The sequence below is a fragment of the Peromyscus californicus genome, unplaced genomic scaffold (assembly GCF_007827085.1).
Source record: "Peromyscus californicus insignis strain IS unplaced genomic scaffold, ASM782708v3 Scaffold_2__1_contigs__length_46816999, whole genome shotgun sequence".
NCBI classification, from domain to species: domain Eukaryota; kingdom Metazoa; phylum Chordata; class Mammalia; order Rodentia; family Cricetidae; genus Peromyscus; species Peromyscus californicus.
In genome coordinates, this window is record NW_026294540.1 from 37277344 (window position 1) to 37302939 (window position 25596).

General features: G+C 47.2%; 1 protein-coding gene across 2 annotated transcripts in view; it reads left to right on the forward strand.

Annotated features, from left to right (window-relative positions):
• Lmtk2 (lemur tyrosine kinase 2) overlaps window positions 1–25531 on the forward strand; it is a 95966-nt gene extending 70435 nt beyond the window's left edge. For both annotated transcript variants that reach the window (XM_052754408.1, XM_052754409.1), the window contains exons 8-14: window positions 2222–2306; window positions 3390–3511; window positions 8250–8399; window positions 10218–13158; window positions 19814–19946; window positions 20330–20569; window positions 21986–25531. In XM_052754408.1, the coding sequence (XP_052610368.1) occupies window positions 2222–2306; window positions 3390–3511; window positions 8250–8399; window positions 10218–13158; window positions 19814–19946; window positions 20330–20569; window positions 21986–22014 (3700 nt within the window). In that variant the 3' untranslated portion in view covers window positions 22015–25531. The remainder of the gene's footprint in view (window positions 1–2221; window positions 2307–3389; window positions 3512–8249; window positions 8400–10217; window positions 13159–19813; window positions 19947–20329; window positions 20570–21985) is intronic.
• Window positions 25532–25596: the final 65 nt, after the last annotated feature.

The following is a 25596-nucleotide window of genomic DNA, read 5'->3' on the forward strand; positions in this document are numbered from 1 at the left end:
AGGAGGACAGAGAGGGTCAGCTGGGGTTGGGGTTGTTAATTCTCCTCTCATAGCTTTACAACTGTGAGTCTCCTTTGATCCCTCTGAGCTAATTTATTCTGTAGAGTTGGGGATCTGTTTTACCCAGAAGTGCTGTTACCAAGATTGAGTAAGATAGTGTAAGCCAAGCTCCTGGAAGAGTATTCAGTGGATCTCAGGCAACTGGCTCCCTGTCTTCACTCTCTCTATCAGGAGCTTGCTCACTCTGCTTCCTATAGAAAGAAACTTGGCATGGGTTAATTTGAACTGTCCTTGGTCACCTTGAACCATTTGCACTAGAGAATCCTTCTACAGATGGGCAGACTGTGATGTATAGCTGCCCAAGTTAAAAACAAATGATGATGAGATGTGACTTGGAACCTTTGGGCCTGCTGCCAAATGGAGTAACCAGCCAGTGCCTTCTGAGAGCCAGGCAGGTCTGGAGCTTGAGCAGCCTTGTCACCAGACCTGTTTTTCAGCTTAAAGGAGAATGCTGGCTGCGTTTATGTTTCCTGACCTGAGCAGCTTTGACGTCAAGTTGCACACTAGCACCTTGTGTTTTTTCTGTTCCATAGCTTTGCACATTAATGGGTGCAGAGAATACTTAATGCTAGCAATTGGAGGCCAATTACATCATTGCCTTGAATCTAGATTGTAGTCCTAACATTTAAAAACATTCTGTGCACATTTTTTTATGTTCCTGTAATCCCCGTTTCTGTGCACACACACTAAAATTGCAAAAAAAAAAAAAAAAAAGAAAGAAAAGAAAAAAAATTAGAGGGTTCTATATTGTTCACGACAGCAAAGTCAGAAAGTGTCCAAGGTTTTGCTAAAGACTCAATGGCTTCGTGATGGAGCGCCATGCAAATCACCACACACAAGCAGCATAGAGAGCCGCTCAGTACAACTGAATCAGCATTACACTCAGAGTGCCCATTGAGACCCAACAGTGCAAGGTACAGTGTTGCTGCCACCCGCTGCTCTGGCCCTTGTAGCTGTTGATGGTGAGAATATGAGAACACTTCACCTGCTGGCAAAGCTGCTGCCAGCCTCTGCTCACTAGTAGCTACTGTTTCTTCCTCCAGCTAGTAAATAAGAAAACTGAATCACTTAGAGAGAAAGGAGGCTTTTCTTAGAGAAACACCTGGGTAGCGAGGGCATCGTAGCTACCTTGGGCAGCTCACAACCACCTGTAACTCTAGCTCTAGGGGATCAAACACCCACTTCTGACCTTTGAGCAGCTAAACTAATGTGCACAAACCCACACACAGACAGACACTCATATACATAATTTAAAAATAATAATAAAAAAGAAGTATTTTAGAAAATACTTTAAAAATTTTTGAAAAACCAAAACAACAAAGAAGGAGTTTTTTTGCTTATTGAAGAATGTTTTTGTTTGATATGTGTGTGTAGACTGGAAGACAACAAAACGTTGTTTTTCCTGTCCATTTTATTTGAGACAGTGTCTCCTGCTGGCCTGGAACTCACTAACTAGGCTGGGCTGGCCTCCTGTCTCCGCCTCCCCAGCTCTGGGTTTGCAAATGTCTGCTACTGTGTCCAGCATTTTTATGTGGGCTCTGGGAATTAAATCCTTAGGATCACAAGGCAAGCACATTAGGTCCTGAGCCATCTCCCACCCATCAAAGTACCAGTTTTCTAAAGGTGAACTTGTTCTTCAAGTGAATCCTGTCTGTAAACTGTATGTTGTGATAGTACATTCTTTTTTTCCCACTCAGGAGAGTGGGAAGAGACAGAGTTCTTGGAGGGGATCCGGTGCTAGCGCCTGCATAGCTTTGAAAAGTCAGGGCAGATGGGGTGAGGGCACAGAGTGGCTTTTGGACCTTTGGAGTTGCACCTTTATTAAAGATTGAGAGACTGTTTCTAACCAGATTGTAAAGAAAATAAAGTTCTCCCTGAGTTACTCTGTAAGTACAGTGATCCAAGCTACTGATGTAGGTATGTTCAGTACTTAACCAGTGATCCTAGTTTTGTGCCTAAAATGTGGTTAAGAATGTGGGATATAACTCTTAAACTGTGAAGAAAAAAAAAACAACAAAAAACGGGACACTAATTGCTAAGCAGAGAGCTGAAGACACAATGGTTTCTAAGGAAGCCTCTGACCTGTGGCAGTTCTGTGTGATGAGGTCCAGGCTGCGGATCCTGTTGGTTCTTACGCTGGCCTTACTCCTTCCATTTGCAGTGATCTGGCCCTACGGAATTGTTTTCTCACCTCCGACTTAAATGTCAAAGTAGGAGACTATGGAATAGGATTCAGCAGATACAAGGTAAGCAAAGCTCTGCCTCTGTCTTGTTAACCCATGTAGTGTCAGCCATGGAGTTGGGCCGGAAAATGCTACTTGTGCTAGAAGAGGGGATGAGTCTTAGTCTGTGTGACATGGCCTTTTTAGAGCAGGGTCTGTCCCAGGCCTCTTAATGGTGCCATTGACTTCTGGTTTGTCTAAATCAGTGGCTTTGTGCCAAAGTTTTGTGACAGCTTTAGAAAGACATTTGTAAGTCAGTGTAATTGAGTCAGTTTGACTGAATAATATAAAAAAATTAAATACTTTAATTTTTTTTTTGTTGTTTTTTTTTGTTTTTCGAGACAGGGTTTCTCTGTGTAGCTTTGCGCCTTTTCCTGGAACTCACTTGGTAGTCCAGGCTGGCCTCGAACTCACAGAGATCCGCCTGGCTCTGCCTCCCGAGTGCTGGGATTAAAGGCGTGCGCCACCATCGCCCGGCCTTGTTAAAGGGAATTTTATTGCCACAGTGCCCATTGTTTTCTAAGCAGCAACATAAAGATAACGTGTATCTTCATTTAGTGGGTTCAGCTGGTTCCCTGTCCAGGCAGCAGCCATAGTGTCTGAAGCACTTGGTGTGTACTGTGAAGTCGCACTTGGTGTGTACTGTGAAGTCGCACTTGGTGTGTACTGTGAAGTCATTGCTAGCAGCACCTTTCCACCCTCATGCAGGCGTTGGCTTTGTGCAGCCCTTACTCACAGCTAAGGAAGAGGGAGGGCTTCTAGGGTCTGTAGCTCACCGTCACTTTGCTGCTGGTAAGTGGGGGGAGGACAGCCTGTAACATCAGCTGTGGGAACCAGCACAGTCCTTCCTCAGTGAAGAAGGCTAGCCTGTGCTAAAGGTGACTGAGCAAACGTTGTGCTTTAGAGACACATTTACAAAGCCTTTAGACTTCAGAGGAACACCTCACATCCTTCCTTCCATCCAGAAGTCTCTCTCCATGCCGCCTTCCCCTCCTCCCCCTGCTGTGTTTTTGGTTGGGTGTGTGCTTTTTGAGAATGTTTTGCTCTTAAGCTATCAAACTCCCCTCACATGGATTCCGCCTGAACACTGTGCTTGTGACCATGCAGGAGGATTACATTGAGACAGATGACAAAAAAATTTTCCCCCTGAGATGGACTGCTCCAGAATTAGTGACCAGCTTTCAAGACAGACTCCTGACTGCAGATCAGACTAAATACAGTAATATCTGGTAAGTACCTGATATGCCATTTTATTTGGTTTCCTTAGCAAGGGCCTGACTCCCTTCCCTTTGAGTATAAAAGTAATTATGTTAGGATGTAGGAGGCAGGAAGACACATCATGTGCCAGAGCAATGATAACAATTGTGAACACTGCTTCTTTTGTCCGTTTTTTTCTACCATAAACAAGAACTACATCAGTTTTACATTTGTGCATGCACAGAGCCTGGGATAGAGTAGGTACTTAATCTTCACTGAAGTGGATGGGAAAGCTGAAAGGGGTTTGCACTGTTACGTAAGACTGATTTTTAAGGGTCATTTCAAAGGGTGCTAAAATGATGTGTCCAAATCTTAGACTTGACAGTGTTATGGTTTTCTTAATGATAGCGACATTTTGGGGTGCCGTTTTCATGTTTATTTTCGGCTTTCCTTGTCTTACCTTCACTTTGGATTGGTTTTCTTTTTTTAGCTGTTTTCCTTTTCATTTGGGAGCTGTGCATTCTGTGCCTGTACTTTTACCAGTTATCCTAGAAATTACAGCATGTGTGAACTTCACAGACCTTAATCTGACTTCATTTCCTAACCCTCTGTCTTGACTAGTGCAGGGACTTAGAAGATTTCACTTCTGTTTAGCTGTGCACCTCACGTATGTACACATGCACATATTCACTTATGTGCCTTTGTTTGGATAGTCTTATTTTCTCTTTAACCCCCACCTCCCCCAACAAAAAACATGTTACCTTTTTTTGTTTGTTTGGTTGGTTTTTTGAGACCCAGTTTCTCTGTATAGTCTTGATTATCCTGGAACTCACTCTGTAGATTAGGCTGGCTTTGAACTCAGAGATCCGCCTGTCTCTGCCTCCCGAGTGCTGGGATTAAAGGGTGACGCAGCACGCCTGGCTAACATGTTATTTTTTAACATCAGTGTTCATTTAATTTATCCACCTAATAAACTGCTTTCCACCTGTTTCTTTTGTTCATTCTTGTGTTTGATCTTAGACCTTCCTCTGTGCTTATGCTACTCCTACTGAAAGTGTGTCCTTCCTGGTTTGCTGTAGTGAGGCCTGCTGATAACAGACTGCTTTTTCCATGAGCCTGCACACACTTGCCTCTTCTGTTCTCATCCCGTAAATTCACTTTCACTTGGTGACAGTTATTTCTTCCCAGCATGTTGAAGATGTCATTCTACTGTCCCCTGGCTTCCATTGTTGCTTTTGTGAAGTCAGCTCTGAGTCTGCCTAAGCTCTTAGAAGGTAATGTGACATTTTCTCTCTGGCTGGCTTACCACTCTTCTCTGCTTTTTTCTCTTCACCTGTTTTTATTTTCCTGTAATGTTTGCCAGTGTGGATTGTGTGAGTTTGGATTGATGCACCCACCCCTACTTGTTACTTAGTTGACCTTCTAAATCATAGGTTGATAAATGCATTGGTTCTAAAAATTCTTCAGCCCTCATCCTTTAAACCTTGCCTCTGTTTATGTTCTCTCCTTTTGAAGGCTAATTGAACATGCATTGTTGTTTCCTACTCTGTCTTACATCTCTTAATTGATCCTCTGCATTCCACCCTTTGGATTCTAGAACATGTGCTCCAGCCACTCATTTTCTATTTCTAATATTCCCTCTTCAGCTATGTCTATTTTGTTAAATCTCTATGTTGGGTTTTATAATTTATAATTTTAAAAAATTATTAGAGTTTTTTAGAACTGAATTGTGATCTGTGTCAAATTACTGCAGTAAGTAACTTTCCGCTTCTGGATGGAGCATTGTTTCCTCTGGTTTTCCTTGTGGTGAGAATCCATGGTGGTCTAGACGAGACACACTCCCCCACGGAGGACCCGTGTTTGCCTCTGTTGGGTACCTGGGTGTCTTGCCACACACAGGGCACCACTCTCTCAGGGACTTGCAGAGTGAGCTTGAAATGCTTCACTCAGATAATGAGGATTGCTCAAGGCTGACTCTGGGTACTTTGTCAATCAGCCCCATTAGTCACTGTTCTCTCCCTACCTGGCAGCTTGCCTTTCAGGAGCTGGCTTATACCTGCCCTGAAGCAGAATCTTCCTGTGGGACACCTTACCTGGGTGGATCCAGGGCTTTGACCTGCTCAGCATTGTCTTCTTCCACGGAGCCTCAGGAACCATTCAAAGAAGCCTAGGTGCTTACATGGATGCCCCAGGGCTCAAACATGACTTTTGTATTCTCAGTGCTCACAATTCTATCTTCACGCTGAAAGTTCCTTCCTTCTTACCCACCTGAGATTCTTCAAGAAGATTTTTTTTTTATGCTTCACTGGCATTTTTATTGTACTTACCAGGATGATTGATGTGAAAACGGAGCCTGTGTTCCCCAAGGCGGAGCTGGCCCTGTCTCTGTCAGAGCAGTTGCGGGCAGCACTGCCAGGTCCCGCCAGACTGCTCACGCCGAGTTTAGAGTGGGGGTGGGGAGAGCAGCAGGACACACTCCTTCCCCAAGAGCAAGACCCCGGGCCCAGGGGTCTGGGGAGCCTGTGCTTTCTTTCCTGTCTTCTGATGAGTTGAGGGTGGCAGAAGCCTGGGGCTTTGGTCTGACAATGTCTTACTGGAAGAGGAGAAGGAAGTGAGGTGAATGAGGGGTGTGGAAACCCGAGGCAGGGAGACAGGCCTGTCTAGGGCCTGCCCAGGGGAAGGCAGTGCCACTCATTCTGCCACCTGCCAAACAAGCCTTTTGGTTTAGTGTTTCACATGGATTCATTATTTTCTTCAGTAAAATTGGTAACTCTCCAAGGTCAGTGAACAGTGTCTTAAACATTTTCTACTTAAAGTGGTCATCCACCCTGCTGATTCTTTGCCAGGGAGAAGATGCTGCCTTCTGGGCTGGGGTGAGGGCTTTAATAACCTCTGTTTCCGTGGAATACACTGACTCTGCTCAGTCACTCGTAAAGAAGCATCAGGAAATTGAACACCAGGCTGCACAACAGCAAATAAATCCACTCTGTGCTGTTGTTACTCACAGGTTCCTAGTGGGCATTGAACAGTCTCATAACCACACACTCAAATCTGGAAGAAGACAGAATCGCAAATCTCAGGGAGCTTTTGAAAAATGCCACTTTTCCAGGCCAAACCTGACTCTGTCACTGAATACTAGATATGAGCCATGTATGGTGGCATACACCCTTAATTCCAGCACTGGGAAGCAGAGGCAGGCAAGTCTTTTGCATTCATGGCCAGCCTAGTTTACATAGTAAGTTCCAGGCCAGCCTGGGCTACGTAGTGAGACCCTGACTTTAAAAAAAAAAGAAAAAGAAAAAAAGCCAGGCGGTGGTGGTGCACGCCTTTAATCCCAGCACTTGGGAGGCAGAGGCAGGTGGATCTCTGTGAGTTCGAGGCCAGCCTGGTCTCCAAAGCGAGTTCCAAGAAAGGCACAAAGCTACACAGAGAAACCCTGTCTTGAAAAACCAAAAAAAAAAAGGTGATATGGATCCTAAGTACCAACTTACTTTTTGAAAATTCTCCCAGAAGAATTAAAAAGATGGCTCAGTGGTTAAGAGCACTGGCTGCTCTTGCAGAGGACCTGAGTTAGATTCCCAGCACCCACATGGTCACTCACATTCCATCTGTAACTCCAGTACCAAGGGATCTAATGCCCTCTTCCCCTCTTCTGGCCTCCATGGTGCACAGACATGTATTCAGGCCAAATATACATAAAATAATAAAATTTTTAAAACTTTAAACTTCCCAGGCATGACTCCCTGAGAACATCCCCATAGATTCCCATATGATGGTGAATATTAGAAGAACAAGAGGCTGGGAAGGAGAGGAAAATACTTCCTTTCAGCTACGCAGCTGAGGCCTTCCAGGGGGACAGAGCTCAAGAGTACAAGGACAAGTAGGGGGGTGGTGATTGGGTATTGCATCACATGTTTATAATCCCAGCACTTGGCTGGTTGAGGCAGGAGGACCACTGTGAGTTAAAAATCAGTCTAGGCTATGTGGTGAGTTCCATTTCAGCATAGTCTACACAGTGAGAACTTGTCTAAAGACAACACCAATAACATCAGAGCTAGTTGGATATACCCTGAGATAGGGTGTCCCACTGTGGTGACACCATCCTGAGGCCTCTGCTGGCATCAGACAACTGCCACAAGCTGGGATGCTGAGGAGTAACCAAAGCACCAGGTGACAGGTCTAACTACCAAGTGAGTTTTGCTCATGTGAAAGTTTCTTGGAATTATTTTATAGTGTTTATCATTATTCAGTAGGATTCCCCACCTCAGAATTCAGAGTATTTATATTGTTCAACCATTATGTCAAGCTTTAACACATTCCATCAATCTTTCAACTAACTCCTTTTAAGTTGGTTTTTGTGGGGTCTTTTTGTTGTTGTTTTGGTTTTTCGAGACAGTGTTTCTCTGATTAACAGCCCTGGCTGTCCTGGAACTAGCTCTACAGACCGCCTGCCTCTACCTCCCAAGTGCTGAGACTAAAGGTGTGCGCCACCACCACTCGGCTCCTTTAAGTTTTAAAGTTGCAAGGGGTCCTATTGTTGAATTCCTGTAATTATTATTATGCTCTGTTACAGTGATGAAGTAAATATGAGAAGGCCTTCTGGTCACCCTCATTTTAAGAGAACTAGCTCTTTTTTTTGCCATTGGGATGTTGTTTTAAGAGCTGCTTTACCCCTAGCTTACCGTGCATATCTTGTCCATACAGCTGCTGATGCTGCAAATAAAAGTGAGGTTGTTAGAGACTTCGACATGACCCTCTTGCTTTCCACAGGTCATTGGGTGTGACACTTTGGGAACTCTTCAGTAATGCTGCCCAGCCTTATGCAAACCTTTCCGACCTGGATGTTCTCAATCAAGTCATTAGAGAGAGGGACACGAAACTCCCGAAGCCCCAGCTGGAGCAGCCTTATTCTGATAGATGGTTGGTAGCTTCCTTCTGCTTTATAATCTACAAAACAAGGAAGGGTACTGGGGAGACGGCTCAGTCAGGGCAGTGCCTGCCACTCAAGCAGGAGGACCTGAGGTCACACCCCAGCACTTGTGTAAAAAACTGAATGTGGTAGTGTGTACCTGTCTTCCCACACTGTGGAGGTGGAGACAGGAAGATCCCTGGGGCTTGATGGCCTAGTTAAGTCAGCCTAGCTGAATCAGGGAACTCCAGGTCCAGTGAGAGACCCTGTCTCAAAAATACAATGGAGACTAATTGAGGGAGACCTCTGCAGTAGAGGAAGACCCAGTGTAGACCTCTGGCTTCCATGTACACCTGTTCAGACTGCGTGTTTGTTCATATGACTCTTATTTTTAGACAGTAGATATTCTGAAATGCAGTCATTTTTACACTGTTTGTGGTGGCTGATTTTAGAAGTATCATCTCTGCATTATAGCCTATCTCATTGTCATCTACACTTACATGTGCACACACACACATACACATACTTAAAATAAAATCTTTAAAATAATAATAAATTAGAAACTCAGGGTAGGGCTATGAATGTAGTGCAGTGAAGAGCTCTGGTCTAGCACACACAAGGTCCTGGCTTCTGTTCCTAGTATTTGGCAGAAAGTGTTAAGATAAACACATCCCCTGCTAAACAGAGGAGAATGTGGGGCTACCAAGATGGCTCCGGGGGTAAAGGTGCTTATTGCCAAGCCCAGTGACCTGCATTTGACCCCTGGGACCACATGGGGAAGGAGAGAACTGACTTCTCCAAAGGGCCCTCCGACCACACAAGTGCCCTGGTATATCCCACTCCTGACTAAATAAGTAAATATTTAGAAAAAAGTGGAGAGAATGTGGCAGAACCATTTCAGAATTCAGTGGTTTGCAAGATTGGGCTTGTCAGCACCCTGTCATGGAAGAAAGGGGTGCTCATGGGGTCCTACCCTTCCTTAAATATTTATGCACACAGGATTGGTGATGGAGGGAGTGGTTTTCAGTGGTATGGCTGCTGGTAAGGCACACACAGTCCTGTAAGCAGCCCTAGTGAGCACGTTTGGATCACACACACACCACAAACGCACCAACAAAAATAGAAGGGAGACTAGTTGGGAAGAAGAGGAGTGTGGGAGTGGGACGGGACAAGGAAGGGTAAGGGGCTATGTGAGTATGATCCTAATACAGTATGTGCTTATGAAAATGCCCTAGTGAAACTCGTTAGTGTGCATAATTAATATGTGCTAATGAAAACATTAAAACTAAGCATATCCAAACTAGAGCACGAGTCAGGCTTTTAAATTTTTTTGCATGTTCTTAGAATGCTGTCAAAACATTAACAATAAAAATTTAGAGCAGCAACCAAAAAACATATTTTTTTATGGGAAGGTTATTACAAGAACATGTGATCTGGATACTGTGAAATGTCCTGAGAACAAAACAAAAAAAGAATGAGTGCATCACGTGTTCTTTCCTTTCCTCTTGTACCATGGTCACACTCTGAGTTAAACCCTTCATGTGGCTAGCAGTGGTTGAGGTGTAGAAATCTTGGTGGGGAAGGGCGTGTTGAGTTGGCTCTGAAGTAAGGTTATTTTTGGTTTTTCGAGACAGGGTTTCTCTGTGTAGCTTTGGTGCCTGTCCTGGATCTTGCTCTGTAGCCCAGGCTGGCCTTGAATTCAAAGAGATCTACCTGGCTCTGCCTCCCGAGTGCTGGGATTAAAGGTGTGTGCCACCACCGCCCGGCTGGTTATTTCTTACTTTAAATCAGTGTGTTCCGTTCACTGTTGTCTGTTGTGTGCCTCTCAGGTATGAAGTGTTACAGTTCTGCTGGCTGTCTCCTGACAAGAGACCAGCTGCAGAAGATGTGCACCGACTGCTCACTTACCTGCGGATGCAGAGCCAGCGGGACTCAGAGGTCGACTTTGAACAGCAGTGGACTGCTCTCAAGCCAAACACCAACGGCAGGGACACATCGAGTAGTGCTGCCTTCCCCATCCTTGACCACTTTGCCCGGGACAGGCTAGGTCGGGAGATGGAGGAGGTCCTCACAGTGACTGAGACCAGCCAGGGGCTGAGCTTTGAGTATGTGTGGGAGGCTGCCAAGCATGACCATTTTGATGAGCGAGGTCGGGGTCACCCAGATGAAGCCTTGTCTTACTCCAGCATGTTCTTCCCAGTTGAAGTGTTTGAGAGTTCACTTTCAGATCCCGGCCCTGGCAAACAAGATGACAGTGGCCAAGAGGTACCCCTGAGGGCCCCTGGGGTGGTTCCTGTGTTTGACGCCCACAACCTCTCTGTTGGAAGTGACTATTACATTCAGTTGGAAGAGAAAAGCAGTAGCAATTTAGGGCTGGATTATCCACCTGCACTGCTCACAACTGAAGTGGATAATCCAGAAAGGGTTGGAGCTGAGGCACCCCAGCTTACAGCTCTCAAGAACCTCGTGTCTGAGGAGCCCAGTACAGATGACGATTTCTTCCAGAGCAGTGCTCACCCTAAAGAACCCAGCTCTGCTGAGGACTCACATGGTGCCAGCATTCCTGGGAGCCCTTTTAACATTTTCAGTGACCTTGACAAAGCAGATGACCTGCCCAGTCAGCAAAAAATATTTGATCTAATGGAACTAAATGGAATTGAAGCTGACTTTGAGCCAGTCACCTTGATTTCAAGCCTGGATGACCCCAAAGACACCTGCCACTCTGACAAGGAAAAGCCCCGTAAGCTCTCCGACCAGGATCCTCTGTGCTTATCAGAAAGCCTTTTGCACCAAGATCACTTTGATCCACTGAGTGTTCAAGAACTGTCAGAAAACTTTTTATTTCTTCAGGAGAAAAACCTTCTGAAAGGCTCGCTGCCTAGCAAGGAGCCAGTGAGTGATCTTCAAACCGAACTTAAGAACGCAGGTTTTACCTCCGCGCTGTTAGATCCACCCCGGAGAGAGTCTCTAAGTTCTGAAGTTGAGTTTCCTGAGAACACACTAGGCTTTCCTGTGTCACAGGAAAGACAGGAAAGCATGAGTGAGGAGAATGAAGGTGCAAGTGTTGTGCTTCAGGGCAGTACGTCACCACAGGCCTCCCCAGAAGTGCAGGGACCTCTGGCCTCACTCACAGAAGAAGCATCTCCTAATGGCCCCTTAGATTCAATTCTGAGGCCAGGAGAAACCAAATCCTTTGTAGATGTCAGAGTCTCTGAGGACTCCATCTGCCTGGATCTGAGCCCCAGCCCTATGACTGCCCCAGATGAAGTTCCTTCTACCAATGCCAAAACTCATGATGAGGACGATGGGCCCCCAGACATCACCTGCCAAAGCAAGGAGGCCTTGAGTCTAACCAAAAGAGACTCCACCCTTGTGAATGATGGTCTTGCTGGTCAGGGTAGTATGGGGAGTAGTCTTCCAGAATCCAGACAGGATTTACAAAACCAGCCATTTTCAGAAGACCTTCTTAGTGGCAGCTTACTGGAGAAAAGCTCAGAAGCTGTGGAGACTGTAAGTCAGCCTAATTACAAGGCTGCCCCCAAAGATGCAGCCTTGGCATCTGCCCTCTCCTCAGACTCCACCAGCCAAGATAGCCTCTTAGAAGACAGTTTGTCAACACCTATCCCCACCTCAGAGCAGTCTGTGGAGACGCCAGACTCCCTGGATTCAGTAGATGTCCATGAAGCATTACTAGAGTCGCTGAGCTCCCACACCCCTCAGAAACTCTTGCCCCCTGATAAGCCCGCAGACAGTGGCTATGAAACGGAGAACCTGGAGTCTCCCGAGTGGACACTGCACCCTGCACCTGAGGGGGCCGCTGATTCAGACACGGCTGCAGCAGGTGACAGTGGCCAGAACAGTTTGCCTCCCAACCCAGTCATTGTCATCTCAGATGCAGGCGACGGCCACAGGGGTGCTGAAGGTCCCCCTCAGAGCTTCACACTTGGCACCCAGAGTTCATATCGAGACTCTGCATACTTCTCAGACAATGATTCAGAGCCAGATAAAAAGCCTGAGGAGGTCCCAGTAACATCTGCCTCTGCCCTGGTCTTGGTAAAAGACCAGTCCCCACCTGAGCCTGTTGTCCCAGAAGGAAGCTCTGACATTGGAGACAGCTGTCTCGAAGCCCCACAGAGCAAGCCAGATCAAAATCAGATATCTGCTTTGCAGAATTCTTGTCACTCAGAACTGCAAGAAATGTTGCAGCCCACACCAGCTGATGCTTCCAGAGAGACATTTCCTGTGGACGATGAGGCCAGTAGCCCCTTGAGTTTGTTGAATTCAGAACTTAGCAGCTGTGATGACCTGGAGACACAGGAAGATCGCCCATGCACCCTGGCCTCTACTGGTACCAACACCAATGAACTCCTTGCATACACAAGTTCCACACTGGATAAATCCATGTCCAGCCACTTTGAGGGCCCCAAGCTGAAGGAGCCAGACATCGAAGGGAAATACCTGGGCAAACTCTGCGTATCTGGGATGCTGGACCTCTCGGAGGATGGGATGGATGCTGATGAGGAAGATGAGAACAGCGATGACTCGGACGAGGACCTGCGGGCCTTCAACTTGCACAGCCTTAGCTCTGAGTCAGAAGACGACACAGAGCACCCCGTGCCCATTATCGTCAGTAATGATGATGGCAGGCACTTGCGGAGTTTGTTGAAACCCTCGGCCGCTGAGGCCGTGGAGCCGCTGCCAGATGACTGGAAGAAGGAAAAGAAGGCAGTGACGTTTTTTGATGATGTCACCGTTTACTTGTTTGACCAGGTATCCCAGACTTCTGTCCATTTATATTGTGGAGAATTTCAAGAAGTGTGGCGCTAACCTGATTGGGTTTTGTTTTTAAAAATCCAGTTTCATTTCCTTTTATGTATGTGATGTTTGGGTGTATGTGTTGGCATGTGTGTGGGGGACAGAGGTTGGTGCCGGTGTCTTCCTGGTTCACTTTCCATATTATAGAGAGGCAGGTTCTCTCCCTTAAACCCAGAAACTCGCTGATTCAGCTCATCTCAGCCACTTTTTCATAAAAACTGACTGCCACCTGGGATGTGACTGGGCCCCAGGGTCTCACACTCAAGGCAGGCAGTGGAAGCAAAGTAGACATTTTTGACTGCCTCCTGCCCTCCATAGACCATGAGCTTGGGACAAGCATACCAGACTCCCCAGGAGGGCATCATCATGTCATTACAGCTGTGGTCTTGCTTATTTTATCTTATTGTTTGTTTTTCTGAGACAGGGTTTCTTTGTGTAGCCTTGACTGTCCTGGAATTCACTCTAGACCAGGCTGGCCTTGAACCCAGAGATCCCCTTTCCTCTGCCTCCTGAGTGCTAAGACTAAAGATGTGCACCATCATGCTCAGCTTTGAGGTCTTGTCTTTTAATTGCCATTGAGGCAGCAGACTGTGATAATGTGGAAGTCATTTGAGACTGGTGATGTTCCAAGAATCGACAGAAATTAATTTTGCACAGGGCATTTGCATTCAGTTAAGGGAGAGAGCCCTGGGCATTCTTCCTGGATCTCCTAACAGAGTTCCACTGAAATTAGTTGACCAAATTTTAGAATCTGACAATTGGCAGTAACACCCAACACTTGGGTGCAGGCCTAGAACAGTTGCTGGCAAGGAACTCTAGAGCCGGTGGCCAGCAGCAACCCCTGCAGGGTGAGTCTGGAGAGTAGGATTTGCAGGCAGCAAAACAGTCCTTCAGCTTTGACCCTCGGTGACTTAGTGTGTGCGCTGCTTGGTGGGTAGACAGGCTTCTTGAAAATTAAATGGCTTATAACTAGAGACCTCTGCTCCTCCTCCTCCTCCTTCTCCTCTTCTTCTCTCTCTCTCTCTCTCTCTCTCTCTCTCTTTCTCTCTCTCTCTCTCTCTCTCTCTCTCTCTCTCTCTCTCTCTCTCTCTCTCTCTCTCTCGTCGTGTGTGTGTGTGTGTGTGTGTGTGTGTGTGTGTGTGTGTGTGTGTGTGTGTGTGTACTTGTGTCTGCTCACAAGTAGAGGTCAGAGGTCGATGTCACATTTCTGCCTTGATTGCTGTCCATCTTATTTTTGAGACTGGACATCTAGTTGACTCATGATCTCCCTGTTTTTAAAACTCAGCTTTAAATTAAAGAAGGAAAAAAAAAACCAAACCTCTGCGCACCACTTGCATGCCTGGTTCCCAAAGAGGCCCGAAGAGGTATCTCTTAGAACTGGAGTTACAGATGGTTGTGAGCTACCTGTGTGTGTGCTGGGAATCAAACCCAGGTCCATTGGAAGAGCAGCTAGTGCTCTTAACTGCTGAGCCATCTCTCCAGCCCCAGACACTTAGCTTTTTATATGGGTGTTGGGGATTGAACTTAGGTCCTCAGGCTTTCATGCAAGCACTTTACCGACTGAACCTTCCTCCCTCCACGTTCTTATGTGATGTTAATGGATCCCAGGGCCTTGGGCTGGTGGTGTACTGTCATTGCCATACATCCCTAGCCTTTGTTTTGGAGACAGGTAAGGTAGGTAGTTCAAGCTACCTTTGTTTTGCTTTTTTTTTTTTGGTTTTTCGAGACAGGGTTTCTCTGTGTAGCTTTGCGCCTTTTCTGGAACTCACTTGGTAGCCCAGGCTGGCCTCGAACTCACAGAGATCCGCCTGGCTCTGCCTCCCGAGTGCTGGGATTAAAGGCGTGCGCCACCACCGCCCGGCTCAAGCTACCTTTGAACTCTATAGCTCAGGCTATCCTTGAACTGATAGTTCTGCTGCCTTGGTCTCCTGAGTGCTGAGGTTGTAGATGTTAACCATCACATGTGGACCCTGGATTTGCTTCTTGAATCAGATAATGATTAAGCTTTCAAGTCGTGGGGCCCGAGAATGGTGCCGGTTCCTTGGTGTCTCTGATACTGCCTGTCCTGCTTTTTGCTTAGTTCTCAGAACTAAGCCCTTGGCTTTCATCTTGGCCTCTAGGAAGCAGCTTCTTAGGGTCCCGTAGTGGAGGCTTCCGGGAACTGTTCCCCTTCGTCCCTAGGACGCTGTACTCTTGTCAGCCTGGCTTGCTGAGCCCTAGGTAGCCAGCAGCAGATCACAAGTCAGCAGACAAAACCCTCCCATTTGCTGCTGCACGTGGGAAAAAGAAACATACCTGGCTGAGGTTGACTCCTGGGCAGGCCAGGCGGTTGCCTGCCACCTCCTGCTGCTTCCAGGGGTCCCCTCAGGCCTGACCTCCAGAACCACCCAGCCAGGATGGCTCCTAGGACCAGAAGAGAGCCTACCTCTTTTGTTTGTAGAGTTGCTTGGGGATTTGGCTCTCTTGTTGCTTTGTTTAGCTTTGCTGTTTGGTGCTGTCTGCCTGTGATTTCAGGGCAGTGCCTTATTCCTCAGGGAGCTTCTGGAAGATTTGTTCTCTCCAAAGAATGGCTTTTGATTTTGTGATGTTTTTTTTTTTCTTTATTTTTCTCCTTTCAATTTCATTGATTCCTGCTTCATATTTAGTATTTCCTTCTACTCGCTTGGGTTTATTTTGCTTTTCATTATCTAGTTTTGGTTTTGTTTTTTAATGAGTATGAGTGTTTTACCTGCCTGTTTGTCTGTGCGCCACATGCACGCAGTTCCCATAGAGGCCAGAAGAGGGTATTAGATCCCCCGGAACTGTAGTTACAGATGGTTGTGAGGCACTTTGTGGGTGCTGGGAATCAAACCCAGGTCTTCTGGAAGAGCAGCCAATGCTCTTAATTGGTGAACCATCTCTCCAGCCCCTTTTTCTAGATTCTTACGGTAAAAACTTTGAGACTTGTGGCTTCTTTTATTCTGTTCGACTTTAATGCTATAGATTACTTCCTGCTTCTAGAGCTGCTTTCCACAAACTTTAAATATGTTGTGCTTTTACTTTCATCCAGCTCAAATTGTTTTCTCATTTTCCTTAAGGCTTCCTCTTTGACCCATCAAAGACTTGTATGTATATTATGTCATTTCTAAGACTTGGAGATTTTCTTTTTTATAATTGTTACTGCATTTATTTTATACATGTATTACTTTTTATTTATTCAGTATATGTGTGCTTACGCCAGAGTGTACATGTGGAGGTCAGAGGATAAGGTGAGGAGTCATTTCTCCATGTGAGTTCTGAGAATCCAACTTGAGTCATCAGGCTTAGCAGCACGCACTTTTTCCCATGGAGCTTATCTCCCAATTTCTCCACTTACTCGTCTGTTTGTTGAGTGTGTGTAGGTGGAGGTGTACAAATGCACATGTGGAGGTCAGAGGACAGCTTGGGAGAGTTGCTTCTCTCCTTCCACTTCGTGGGTCCCAGGGATAGTTCCAGGCTATCAGCCTTGGCAGCAGGCACCTTTACCTGCTCAGCCAACTGGCTGGCTCCAGTTGGAGATTTTCTTGTATCTTTCTGGTATGGACTTGTAGTCTACTAATTCAGTTACGGGGCCCAGTGAGATGATGGCTAAGATTGCAGGTGTTTGCCGCCATGCCTGGCAGATGTGCATGCCTCACATCCTCTTGCATGGCAGACACAAACTCTAAAGTGACCCAGCCTTCAAGGAGCCAGGACGACCTCACTGCCCAGAAGATATGATCCACACAGATGCCAAAGGTCACGAGCACTGGGATTCTCTGCAGAGAGTTTAAACAGTGGGGCTAGCTGCTGACGGGAAAGGCAGGCACTTTATGGATTAACCCAGCTTCCCAGCCCCTGAAAGTCTGTTTTCAATGGTGTGCTTGGGTTTAGGTGTGCCATTTGATTCTGCTCTTCTGAGTCAGTCTGCTTCCTTCCTTTGGAATAGTGTCAGTATTGTGTTTCTCTGTGGTGGGTGTTAGTGTGTCCTTTCTCTTAGACATTGGAGGTAGTTGTTGCAGGGATTTCATCATGTATATTTCATCATGACCCCTTTGGGGTCAGCTTGGATCAGCATTTCACCACTTCAGATGGAGTGTAGAGACTTTCCTTTGGGGTGTTGCTTTCTGTCCCTCCTTCCTGGCTTTGTCATGTGCTTTAGATCTGCATCCATTGGAAACCTTCATCAGGATGTGGGGGTGCAGCCCAGCGGTAGAACCCTTGCCTGGCTAAGACACCATGACCAAGAAAAAAAATAGTGCTGTGTATTTTACTTTCAACCATCAAACATTTTAAGAAATCCATGAGCATGAGCTGGAGGTGAAGCTTAGTTGCTGGAGTACTTGCCTAGCATGCATAAATACCAGCACCCCAGGGCATGGTGGCATACAGGCTGCAATCCCAGCACTCAGGAAGTAGACACACACACACACACGCACACACGCACACGCACACACACACAATCAGTGGGGTGCACTCAAGCGCTAGCAAGACAGCTCGGTGGGGAAAAGTGCTTGCTCCAAGTTCCGTTCCTGGGACGTAATGGAGGAAGGAGAGAACTGACAAGTTGACCCCTGACCTCCACATGTGTACCGTGGCATGTGCAGACCCCTGCCCCCCCACAGAGGAAATGAGTAAGTGCACAAAAGCAGTATGGTCATTTTTTTTTTTTCTTTTTTTTTTTTTTTTGGTTTTTCGAGACAGGGTTTCTCTGTGTAGCTTTCCTGGAACTCGCTTTGGAGACCAGGCTGGCCTCGAACTCACAGAGATCCGCCTGGCTCTGCCTCCCGAGTGCTGGGATTAAAGGCGTGCGCTACCACCGCCCGGCCAGTATGCTCATTTTTATAAAAGGAAAAAGCTCGAGGCAAATGATTTATATTCACCCCAATGGCTCTGTCTTCAGCGCTGGTGCTCCCCGGCTCCTGTCTGTTGTCTTGTCCTTCTTGGAGAAGTTCAGTCAGCTTTTCTCAGCCTCTTTTTCCCCCAAATCCACTGACAACCAGTTCTTCACCTCATACTTCCTCCTGGAGGATGTTTTCTCTGACTGTATTCGGAGTTGACAGCCCTTTCCCGTCAGCATCTGGCCCCACTGTTTAAAAACTCTGCAGAGAATCCCAGTGCTCGTGACCTTTGGCACCTGTGTGGATCATTTCTTCTGAGCAGTGAGGTTGTCCTGGCTCCTTGAAGACTGGGTCACTTTAGAGTTTGTGTCTTCCCATCATGCTACGGGGCATCTGTCTTTTCAGGTTGGTGGAGTGTTGATATGTTTGTCTGAGGCCTTCACAGCTGGCTTCAGGCCACAAGCTCCAGCCAACCTTCTGTGAGCTTCGGTATCAGAACTAGTTCCTCTTTCCAGTCTGTGGCCAGGGGATGTACCCACTGGCCAGGCTGGCGCTTGGTGGCATCCCCTCATCCCCCACACTACAGTTTTCACAGCTTGGGCGTATTGTTTGGGAACAGTTCAAAGGTAGGCCCAGAAACTCCTCAACACTTGTCTAGTTGCTTTTCTGAGCTCCTCCCTTGGTGATAACCCTGTAACCCCAGCCCTGTACACCTTCTTGGTCCTCCAGGCAGAAAGATGGTACCCAAGCCTGCCACACAAGCCGGGAAATCATAGAAACCATCAGAGGTCCTCTTCAGAACCAGCCATCAGATTGCATGGAGATGGTGATAGGGACAGAGCAGGGACAAGGAGAGAAAGGAACCTTGAGTTGTCCTGCTCGGAGAGTTAAAAGATCCTTTTCTTTCCTTGAACCAGAACCAAAGCCTTCTCCAGCAACCCTGTCCAGGCCAGGGCGTTCCAAAGGCAACATGTCTGCTGTGCAGTGCCAGTGTGGTACCACTTTGGAATCTGGGACTCTTCCCTCCTGCATCTGCTTGTTCATTTTCTTCTCAGAGGTTTCAGGACTGTCTTGTACAGATGCTAGAGCTACATTCAAGGGACCATATATGGCAGGACCTTGCCATATATAATGGCACAGGCCTGTCATCCCGTCATTCAGGAGTCTGAAAGGATCAAGAGATTGATGTTAGCGTAAGCTCAATAGCAAACCTCTCTGGGTTATATAGTGCGATACTGCCTTTAAAAAAAAAAGAGGCCAGGTAGTTACCATTTAGTCCCAGCACTCGGGAGGCAGAGGCAGGTGGATCTTTGTGAGTTCAGGACAGCCTGGTCTACAGAGTGAGTTCTAGGACAGCCAGGACTATATAGAGAAACCTTGTTGGGGGGAGGAGAAAGAAAAGGAGGGGGGGCACGGTAGAAAAGGGGCTGGAGAGAACTGGTCTTGATGATGCACACCTTTAATCCCAGCAATCTGGAGGCTGCGAGGCAGGCAGATACCTAGAGTTTGAGGCCGGCCGGTCTACATAGTGAGACTGTGTCGAAAGAGTGGTGGGGTGGGATGCGGCTGCCTTTGCATAGGACCTGGGTTCCCATCACTCACTTGGTAGTTCATAATCATCTGTAACTCCAAATCCTGAGCACCTGATGCCTTCTTCCTCACATATAGTAAATAACTCTTTTTAGAACATCCTACCCAATGAGCCTGTGTCAGCCTGGGTGTGGTTAGGTATGTGGGCTCTAAAAAACTAGAATATTTGTTTGTCTTTTCAGGAAACTCCCACTAAAGAGCTGGGGCACTGTGGAGGAGAAGCACATGGTCCTGGGCCCAGCAGCCCAGCAGCATCCTCAGGCTCACCCTGCCTGGGCAGGTGCATGAATTCAGAGAGTTCCACGGATGAAGAAGGTATTAGACTGCTGAGCTGATTAGTTGTAAAGGCAGTGGAAAGGAACATTATTCTGGGGGGGGGGGGGTTGTTGTGTTGTTTTGTTTGCTTTTCTTTGAGACAGAGTCTCACTCTGTAGACTGGGCTGGCCTGGAATGTAAGAGAGATTCCCCCTATCTTTGCCTCCCAAGTGCTGGGATTAAAGATGTGCGCCACCACACCTGGCTAATGTTAACATTGTTGGAAAGGAACATCACTTGTTTTGAAATGACCCCTGAAGAAACACACTTCCTGTGTGCTTCTGCTCTGCCATCTGTTGGCGGATTGTGTCTTATGCCCTGGGCTCCCTCTGCTTATGGTGAGTTGATTGCATAAAGTGATAACGGTGCCGTTCTTACTGCAGGCGGAGGCTTTGAATGGGATGATGACTTCTCCCCAGATCCTTTCATGTCAAAAACAACAAGCCTTCTGGGTTCCAAGCCTTCTCTTCAATCCTCCAAATACTTTTCTCCACCCCCACCGGCCAGGAGTGCGGAGCAGAGCTGGCCACACGTGTCCCCCTGCTCCAGGTTCTCCATCTCTCCTGCCAACATTGCCAGCTTCTCACTCACACACCTCACGGACTCAGACATTGAACAAGGAGGTGAGAGGAACCCTGCATGTGCTGGGGGTGGGGCCATGGCAGAGGCGTGATGGCTTTCAGCCAGGAGTGCTCCTACCCTCGACCCAAAGGAGTGATGAGCTGATGCTAATTTAGTCTTTCCTGGGTAGATTATACATTTGCTTGCTTGAAAATTCTGTGTGTGGTGGGGGTGGTTCCTCGGGTGTACTAAGCACATTGTTCTACCTTTGAGGTATAGCCCCTCACTAGGGGATTCTAGGTAGGAGCTCTACCCCTGAGCCACACCCCAGCCCCTCACTAGGGGATTCTAGGCAGGTGCTCTACCACTGAGCCACACCCCAGCCCCTCACTGGGGGATTCTAGGCAGGTGCTCTACCACTGAGCCACACCCCAGCCCCTCACCGGGGGATTCTAGGCAGGTGCTCTACCACTGAGTCACACCCCAGCCCCTCACTGCTTTACCACTAAGCTTTATCCCTAGGTCTCTTCTTACTCTTTGTTTTGTTTTTGAGACAAAAAGTTTTACCAAGTTGCCCTGCGTGTCCTGTATTCAGTTTGGCCTTGAACTTTCAATCCTTCTGCCTCAGATTCCCAAGTAGCTGAAATAACAGGCCTGGTATATCTCTCACAAGCTTGACAGTACATATTTGGCCACACTTTGCACATTTGGAATCTCTCCTAGTGCTCATTTCTGTCTGGCCCTGGAGGTCCTGGAGGTCCTGGAGGTCCTGGAGGTCCTGGAGAGGCTCTTTTCTTCCCCCTTGCTGCCAGCCCTGCTTCCTCGGGTCACACTGCTCTCTCCCAGAGGAGCGCCCTGCACAGGCACCTGCTCTAGGCACACTTGACCTGTGGTTTGGACTTGAGCCCAGGCTCTCTGTCTCTACCCTGGCAGTGTTGATTTTACCATTAAGTCTTGGTCTCTGTGCGATACCAGAGGGCCAGTTGGGAACTCACGGCAGGGGCCAATTTGAAATAGCAATACCTGAACATATGGGCCCCTTTCCCTATACCAAGATCGGAAGATAAATGTTAATAGGTACATTTTTTATTTGAAGTTTGCAGATCAAATAATAAATGTAGGATATAAAGTGCTTTTATTTGTTTACATAGTTTTCACCTGTGCTGATGAGATAATGCCTGTGCCTAAGGATCTCTGGGGGGCAGGTGTACGGGTCAGGCTGGTTTACTTCAGTGCCCCTGAGTGTGGCCATGGAGCCACTGTGGGAGCCAAGCAGCTGTGTGTGCAGAACCCTGCTGGCTGTGGGAAGGAGGGACGGGGACGGACAGGGCAGCCCAGGAAGGCATGAAGCAGCCCAGGCACCAGCTGCGATCCCTTTTCCTCCCGCTCTGCTCTGGTCACCTCCATGCTCGTAGTGTCTGGGTAGTCAGTTCTTTAAACTGATCCGCTTTGTCGTGTTGCTTCTGTCTGGGAAATAGGAAGCAGCGAAGATGGAGAGAAGGATTAGGTGGCTGTGGACACACTCTCCGGCCCACGCAGCGTTCCTGCATGTTTGCCTGAGCGATGACATCGACTCCTTGGTGGCTGCCACCAGACAGTGAAAGGCTCAGGAGTGATGGGGAGCCAGGCCCCCACGCCAGGAAGCCAGCTCCCTCGGCAGCCCTCGCCTGCGCTGCTCATGCACCAGAAGTGCTCCAGGGGGCATCCTGTTGAGGCGGCTGCACTGCCACGGCTCTGGCGCATGAGTGTTGGGGGACCTGTGCACCCCAGGGCATGGGTCTGTTTTCTGTGGGGATGTCTTCCCCACTTCACCTGTGCCTCTAGTTTGGGCACAGATGCCACAAAGGGGTACACCAGGGGAAGGTCACAGTGAGCCATATTTATTGTTTCTAAGGAAATCACTAATTGCTCTCTGACTGCACTGTGGGTGAGTGTTTGAGCTCCCAATGTTGTACAGCATCGTAAATTATACAAGGAAAACATGGCAGGCCAAGATGGTGCTGTCCACTGGTTTGATTTTTTTTTTTTTTTTTTCTGTCTTCTCGTGTGTTTGCCCTGCATGGTACTGTAAAGCTTCGATATTTTGAGTGTTCTATCTTCAGACCTGTGAGAACTGTACACAGGTACTCTTTCCCAGGCCATGCTGACTCTGGGTGTTTGTGTTCTGTGTTCCTAGAGGAAATATTTTTGATGAGTTCAAAACGGCTGCTTCATTTCATTGATTGCATCAAGCATGTTTCTGAATGAGGTGGATTCTCTCTGAGCAGTCTGTCTTGCCTCTAATGCTTTTAAATCCTTTTGGTAGAAATCCAGTAAGAGGTGCACCCAGAACTCAGTGCCATTTTCTGGGGTGGCAGGTGAGACCTGCACCACTTCCTTTCCACGGAGGCCAGCCTGTAAGAGATCTCCTATGTCTTGCAGGCAGGCAGGGACCTTTGAGGCCCTGAGTTCCCATGAAGAACTGTGGGTGCAAAGAGCAATTTGTCCACTATGGGTGCTGCTGAGAGAGCTGTTCGAAAATGTTTGGGGTTGGGGCTTCCCATTCCAGACCACGGCACCCAGGAGACAGGCAGCACCCTGTACCTGCCTCCAAGGAGGAGGACAGGGACCCCAGCAGGGCCTCCAGCAGCCCTCACGGCCTCCTGGCTGGCCTGGGAAACCCATGCATGCCTCCCCTTCTGTATCAAGCACCCAGCTTTCCTCTTGTCCTGAAAGGGATCTTGAGTCTTCAGCATAGTCTCAGTACATCATCGAAGGAATCTGGTGTCCCCAACACAAGGCTGGCCTCGCTCTGCTGCCCAAGAGTCCTGCTTTGACATAAGGAAGTGTCGGTGGCTAGTGCCATGGCAATGCCGTGTTGAGTGGGGACTGCACCTGTTGGGGTGGCCCTTCTTACATGGGCTAATCACCCCAATTACTTCACGGTGCTGATCCCACTACCCAGACTCCAGTGTGACATTGGGGTGAGTCTCCAGACCCTGGCTGGGACATGGTGTTGTCAATCAGAGGGACTTGGGCCTCCTACAGAGTGCAAGTGTGGATGTCGGCTTGAGTTTACGTAGCAAATTATGATCTTTATTATCAACTCTGATTCGATCCATGAATTTTTTATACTAAGCAATAACTTTACAATCAGCAGAGGACAATTGAGAACAGATAGTCTCCTTTTCCCGTACTTGGTGCAGACCTAGCATGCCTGGCTCCACAGAAAGCACTGGATCTTGTGACATGTATATTACAAACAGGGCATTTGAAAGTAACTTTGCCAAAATTGTCATAACTGAATTTTTTGCTGTGTGGACTTTCTGATTTTTTTTTTTTTACCTCTATCTACCAGTCTTAGTTGAGAAAAAGAGAAGCAATTATATTAAGATTTTTTTCAAATTATAGGTTTAAGAAGTTCAGATTCACTGATTACAATCACGTGAATCCATAGACTCTATATATAACCTTCTTCCGCAGTCAGCCTGGGATAGATTTATTGACGTCTGAGGGCTGGTCATCTTTCACCATGTTGAAGGGATTTTAACAATACAATTCCCATTTATATTTATATGTATATCGCTTTCATGGTTAATTGCCAAAACAAAAGCATTTTATAGATTGGGGTGGGGGTGGGGGTGGGTCTTTCTGTGGTGTCGCATGGAAGGGAAGACTTTGTATAACACTTGTCAACACATCCTCCCAAAGTCTCAAGCAATATACAGAAATCTCAGTAGATTAAATTCCCAGTTTTGAAATGTGAGCATGTGCTTTGCCATCCTATATGGGTTTTGTCTTGTTTTGTTTTTTATTTTTGTTTTTGGCTTTTTCAAGACAGGGTTTCTTTGTGTAGCCCTGGCTGTCCTAGAACTTGCTTTGTAGACCAGGCTAGCCTTGAACTCACAGAGATCCTCCTGCCTCTACGTCCCAAGTGCTGCCACCACACCCAGCTGGTTGTGTTGTTTTTAATGATAATTTGGTTGCTGTTGGTGGACTTTCCAAACTTGTTCATTCAAATAAGTGAATGTGAAATCAGTGGTCCCTGTAGCTGGCATGGGCTGGGCTCAGTGATTCTTTTCCTGCCCTCCCTTGAGTGCCCCCATCTTCCACCTGCCAGACTAGAAACTGACTTTAAGTCCTCTAATAAAAATAATGAGCCCTCCGTGTCTTTTTTTGATACCCTCCATTTGTTATAAGATGACCGGTCATAAGTCAGAAAGAAAAGTCCCCTTCCCCGTGAGACTCAGACTCTGTCTGGGCCAAAAGTCCATCACTAAAAGGCTGAAATTGTGAACAGCCTCCCTCCGACTGTTTTTAGAAGGATGGCTTTATCTAAGGAAGTCTGTCTCCCTGCTGTGGAATGCCCTTTAAAACCTTTTTTTTTCTCTCCATATTTCTCATAGGGTATTTGTAGAACTAGTGACCTATTACATGTCTGTCCCCAGTGCTGGGGAAGAAAGCAGGCAGCTCCCTCCTCATCCTCCCGCCCCTCAGCCCATCACCTGAAAACTCAGGTTCTGTGTGCCACACGTCAGAGCACCCACCTCGAGAGAAGTCACCTTCCCGTAAGAATGGGCAGACACAGTTACTTCAAACATACATCTCAATATTCCTTCAGCAAACAGGGTGGCACCGTCTTGGCTGTTAGGAAAGTCACTTAACTTTTAACTAAGTTCTTAAGATGCGCTGACAGTATTGAAGTCACCCACAGCCGTCCCAGTGGTGTTTGGTTCCTGAAGCCTGCAGAGGCAGAGCTGGGTCTTGACCAGACTGGTGCATGTGCCCACTGTTTCACCCTGTCCACAGCAGAGGCCTGGGTGGGGCAGTCACCCCCACCAGGCCTGACACCTACTGGGTTGGACTTAACACAGTCAGAAGGGGTTCACGGCAATATAACAGTTAATGAACTTGGAGTTTAAATTGTGTACATTTTTAAATTGTAAGGTTTTTACTGTATATTGAAGCTTAGTGTGATTCAATAAATTGCTTGTAATTTAAAAACTATTTAATATTCAAAATAAATATAGTTATATATTTATAAACCCCGTTGCTATGTTTATTCCTTGTTTTGTCCTTGTGTGGGGTTGGCCTGGTGCTGTGGGTCTCT